This window comes from Etheostoma spectabile, chromosome 18 (assembly GCF_008692095.1).
Source record: "Etheostoma spectabile isolate EspeVRDwgs_2016 chromosome 18, UIUC_Espe_1.0, whole genome shotgun sequence".
In the NCBI taxonomy this organism is placed as follows: domain Eukaryota; kingdom Metazoa; phylum Chordata; class Actinopteri; order Perciformes; family Percidae; genus Etheostoma; species Etheostoma spectabile.
In genome coordinates, this window is record NC_045750.1 from 2,429,923 (window position 1) to 2,435,026 (window position 5,104).

Sequence of the window (5,104 nt, forward strand, 5' to 3'; positions counted from 1 at the left end):
CCCCCCATTTAGCAACCAATCACTGATGCTGTGTGTAGTCAGAAGAGAAACAGACATGAAACTTTAAAGCAGAGAGGGCAGTTAAACGCTGATTTTAAGTAGGAAGTAAACACGGCTACAAATGTGAGCAGGCATCGATGCCTTGTGTGTTTGCTTCTGAAACTACCCACCATATTAAAGTCTGTATAGAGGAGGCAGTATCTCTTCACAGCCTCTTTGTACGTCTGCAACCTCAGAGGGGGACCTTTTTCCCTTCTACCTCTTTCTCCGCCTTCTCCGCTTTCTCCATTTCTATTATCGTTTTCATTCCCTCCTTCAGATTCGGCATTCGGTCCTTCTGTCTCTCCACCTTCCTTCTCTTCAGCAGCATGTCCGTCCTCCACTCCTCCTGTCTCTGGATTCTCTTCTTCACTTGTACCGTGAGGCAACAGAGTTGTAATGTAGACAGGCTGAAGACACAGTGTGAGGGGAACAAGGACTGTTAACCTGTCTTCAGATCCTTTAAACAAATACAATAATGCAATTTCTCTGAAAATCATTTCCTAAATTGTAAAATGAAGGTTTTGGCAGCAACGTAACATCAAATTACAACAAATTTGAATAGTAAACTTACAAAACGTCTCTCTATTGTGCGTTTGAGGTATTGAGGAGTGAAGCATATCTGAGGTAAGAGGGAGAAGATCACCTCGCCAAAGCTGTCTGCTGTCACAACACTGTTCATCCAGTCAGTGAAAGACAAGGACTGCAGTGAAACAGAAAAAGATTATCAGCTTTAAAACATCCGTTATGTCCCTTTTAGGACTGTTTTATTTGGGACCTTGCTGACTTACAACGTAGAATAATTGTCTACATTTTTTACAGCTCACTCAGTTTACATAGAATTACACTGTAAAGTGTAATTCTATGTAAACTGAGTGAGATTTCTAAGCTGTTTTTAAAGATGTGTGTCTTCAGTTGGAACCAATGTGCTTGGGTCTAAGTGCCACAGACAAGGCAGGGAAGTCAGGAAAGTGTTGAGAGGAGCTAATGCACACAAAGATAGTTTGTTGTGATATTTCCATGGGAGATTTGACAATTAGAAAAATACACAAGAATGCCAGCCTTATAATTTTATGGTCTGGGTCAAAACTGACTAAGGTGTTCTGGTCCCATGTACATTTATAAACTACCTTATGGTCTAAAGTGTGTGTTATGAATCTCTGAAGCTCCATGGCTGATTTACAGGACGTCAATGGCAATGAAGATTACGACACACTCACCCACACTGTGCCTGTCCGAGGAATTGCGAAGACGGTGCGCATGCTATGGTCAAAGTAATGCACTCCCTGTGAAGCGTACCTAAAATTAAAAAAAAGAATCAGGGTGTGACACATTACAGATGTCCTTCTATAACAGTTGCTCTGTGGACATTATGACAGGGAAAAACTGAGAAGGTGTCTCACGGTGCATAGGCGTTCTCCTGGGCCAAAAGGAGGCCCGGTCCATTCAGGGGCCAGTAGATCTCATTGGTTAGATAGCGTTTCTGCACGGTGATGGGATCATGGAGCCTCCTCAGATCCCATGTCTTCACATAGCGGTCTTCTCCGGCTGTCACCAACAGGTATCTTGGAGAAAAAGAGAAAGAGCTTGTTGTCGGTGTCCATTTTATATTGAAGACATGTTAGTTGTTGGCCGATTTAAACAGCATTTTAAAAATCCAATATTGGTATTTGGTAAATTTTTAAAAATGTATAATGTCTCAAACGTGTTAACCTTTGTTACATATTTTGTTGAGCCATGTGCTAACATTATCCCAAATGTTTCCAACAATGCTCAAACTCGGAGAAATCTCTCTACTTCTTTAAAGATTATCTTTTGGGCATTTTAGCCCTTTATTTATAGGACAGCTGAAGACATGAAAGTGGAGAGAAGGGGGGGGGGTGACATGCAGCAAAGGATCGCAGGTCGGAGTCAAACCTGTGGCTTGTTGCTACATTCAAAACATATCTTCTATCTTCCTTGGGACATGAATTCTTATCGATACACAATATATGTGGGATGAGCAAATATCGCCTCAAGTGAATATGTGAATTTCCTCGTATTGCAAGGCAGAACTGGAATGGATCATTCCCCTTACATTGATTGAATCTGACAGTGGTGTCTTCCATAAAACAAATGAACAGAGCAATCAATATAGACACATTTCATCACGACAAAAACAGTGTTTGAATGTGAAGAGAAAAGAGGACGGTTTGGGTGAAAAAAAAGAAAATAAAAGTAGAAATAGAACAGAGAGAGAGTGGGGTGGGAAGTTATATCTCTTTCAACATGGCTGTGTAATTAAAAAGCAGTGATCCAGACAAGATATGTGTCCTCTCCGAGTGTCTGCCAGGAGGGCGACTGTCTCTGGAGGATTAATCTTCGTATTCACCTATGTGGTTGGACTTTAGGTTAATAACTTCTATATCTGCCTTTACAGAAAATCAACTCAAATGTGTGACGCATAAATGATAATTAATGGAGAAAAGAACAAGATTGTTCATCAAATTAGTCTCTGATCTGCCCACAGATGAACATTAGTTACCTGGAAAGTGTATGAGCTTCAGGCATGCAGTGACAAAGCTATAAGTAACGTGTTTGGGTCAGGACTGTTTAGGAGGGGGCCAAATATGCCCGTTAGTACTTCTTTGTAACTGCTCCATCCAAGGGAGCAAGTAAACAATGAAGTAAAAGCAGTGCAAGTGCTACAAAATAATGTAAATTCATATTTTTTGAAATACGTGAATAAAATGAGAATTTTACAAATTCTAAAATCATATGGATGAAAAATGAGAAAGTGTCCATCAGGACTTGACAAATACAGTAATTGAATCAGAACTTTACTTGAAAGTGTATCTGTATATAGAAAATCTGAACAAAGAGAGAGTCAATCACACTACCATAAATAGCAGGTTATGATCCTGCATGCCACTGGCTGTGAAAGAGGTCATTTAGAAGGCAGATAGAAAAATTTCCACCAAAAAAAAAAAACTATATATCTTGCATACTTATTGCTAGTGTGCCATTGGTTAAGTTACTGGGTGCCAATGGTGGCACATGTGCCTAAGGTTGCTGACCCCTGCTATAAACTGATCCTGCTGGCAGCTTTCAGCTTTGAATGTCCGGAGATAATATAACGAATATTACATAGATATACCTAAAGTGGACTGGCCCTTCTTTGTGGAGTTTGCATACTGTTTTCTCCCTGTGTTAGCGTGGCATTTCTCCGGTTTTTAGGCTTCGTCCCACAGTCCAAAGACATGCAGTTTAGGTTAAGTGTTGACTCTTAATTGTCCGTGGACGTGCATGGTTGTCTGTCTCCCTGTGTCTGCCCTGTGATAGTCCACCGACCTGTCCGGGGTGAACCCTGCCTTTCACCCAATGTCAGGTGGGATCGGATAAGCACTACTGATGATGGATGGATGGAAGTACTTAAAGTGCAACTGAGGGTTACTTTTATCTGACTCGACAGACTCGTCACACAGAAGCAATCCTCACTAACGTTTTAGTGCACGATATAACAGCCAAAAGATTCAGTTTGTAGTTTGATTAACTCACAAAATAAACGATGATGGAGCGGATACAATCTAAAAATGAGAGTGCTGCTAACAGCACTGATGCCCTCAATTTTATGGGAGACAATTGGGGAAGGAGAAGTTTTAAAAATGGGATATTTATGTTTAAAAAGGGGTCATTGTTGCAATGGGGTGCTCTGTTGCTCTCAGTTTAAAGGCTGATGCTGACATCTCATATTTTGAGCCGTTAGTCAATATGCATTTCCAAAACATTTCTCCTAGAATTCTGATCTCAGCATGTTTCTAATAACTGACTTACATCACACTATCCCAAAGCCAAACAATAATAATATTGTTTTAGGTGGGTTGTCAGCACCTTAAAAAGATGATAATGCAGATGTTTTTCATCTTACCGCGAATCTCTACAGTACAATACTACAGGGGAAGAACTCCCAAATATCAGAGGTAGATGACACTCTGAATGGCCAATATCAGATTTTTTAATTAAAAAGCCAATACCGGCCCAGGGTATTGCTTTAGTCCTTGTCCTGACTTGCACAGTGTATCAGTGAATCCTTGTATCCTTGTAGACATAGGTGATGTAAATGACCTCTCCATCTTTCCCCTCATCTACACGTTCATCAGCTGAGTAATGGAGCGGAGAAAAGCTTAAGAGGGATGAAACTGTCTTTTCGAAGGTTTAAGTGAAATGTTGAGCTATGACCTTTTATCCCACACTGAATATTGGCGAGTCATTGTTCACTATAGTCAGTCATATACATGTAGAATTTAGGAAATACTTACATCTAGAGAATTAAACAAGAAGTTTATCCAAATCCAAGTCAAGTATCCCCCCTGTACTTTGGGCTGTATTGTCTGAAGGAGTTATTCCTCGCAGGAAGTTTTTTAGGGAAGATCTTACTCAAGGCCATATAAGGTTACAGTTGGTGTTAGGCTTGCATGATTGGGGGAAAAAAAATCACTATTTATTAGCTTAGAATTGATATCACAATTCTCTGCCAAGTGTATTGTTTATTAAACACGTGAACCATGACAAAACAAAACAAATTGGCAGTACGAAACATAGATTGTTTTGGCACCTATGGCACATTGTGCATTACCACAAGCCTATAAACATAGAGGCTTCAATGAAGAGAAGGGAGAGCATTGCATCACTTGGGAGCGCTTAAAGAGCCCATATTCTGCTCATTTTCAGGTTCATTGTGTTTTGGGGTTGTACCAGAGTAGGTTTCCATGGTTTCATTTTCAAAAAAGTCTATATTTTTGTTGTACTGCACATTGCTGCAGATCCTGTTCTCGCCCTGTGTGTTTGGGTCTCTGTTTTAGCTCCAGAGTGAAACATCTCACTTGTTTTGCTACAGAGTGAGACATCTCACTTTTATACTATCTTTGTTGGGAGTCGCACATGCTCAGTAGCTCGGTAAGATCCCATCAGCTAGATAACTCTTTCTCCAGCTTTGGTCAGTCCAAGGCAGGATTAGCTGGGAGACTTCTTCTAGACCAGGGACACTTTTGAACTGGGACAGGAAGTAGTTCTTTTGGAGATTATG

The 5,104-nt window shown here is 40.5% G+C and overlaps 1 protein-coding gene across 2 annotated transcripts in view; it reads right to left on the bottom strand.

Moving 5' to 3' along the window:
• The window catches only part of gtf3c2 (general transcription factor IIIC, polypeptide 2, beta), a 29,699-nt gene that overhangs the window by 5,236 nt on the left and 19,359 nt on the right, over window positions 1–5,104 (bottom strand). For both annotated transcript variants that reach the window (XM_032542726.1, XM_032542725.1), the window contains exons 15-18: window positions 1,443–1,604; window positions 1,260–1,338; window positions 614–742; window positions 171–449 (exon numbers count right to left, since the gene is read on the bottom strand). In XM_032542726.1, coding sequence (XP_032398617.1) covers window positions 171–449; window positions 614–742; window positions 1,260–1,338; window positions 1,443–1,604 — 649 coding nt within the window. The remainder of the gene's footprint in view (window positions 1–170; window positions 450–613; window positions 743–1,259; window positions 1,339–1,442; window positions 1,605–5,104) is intronic.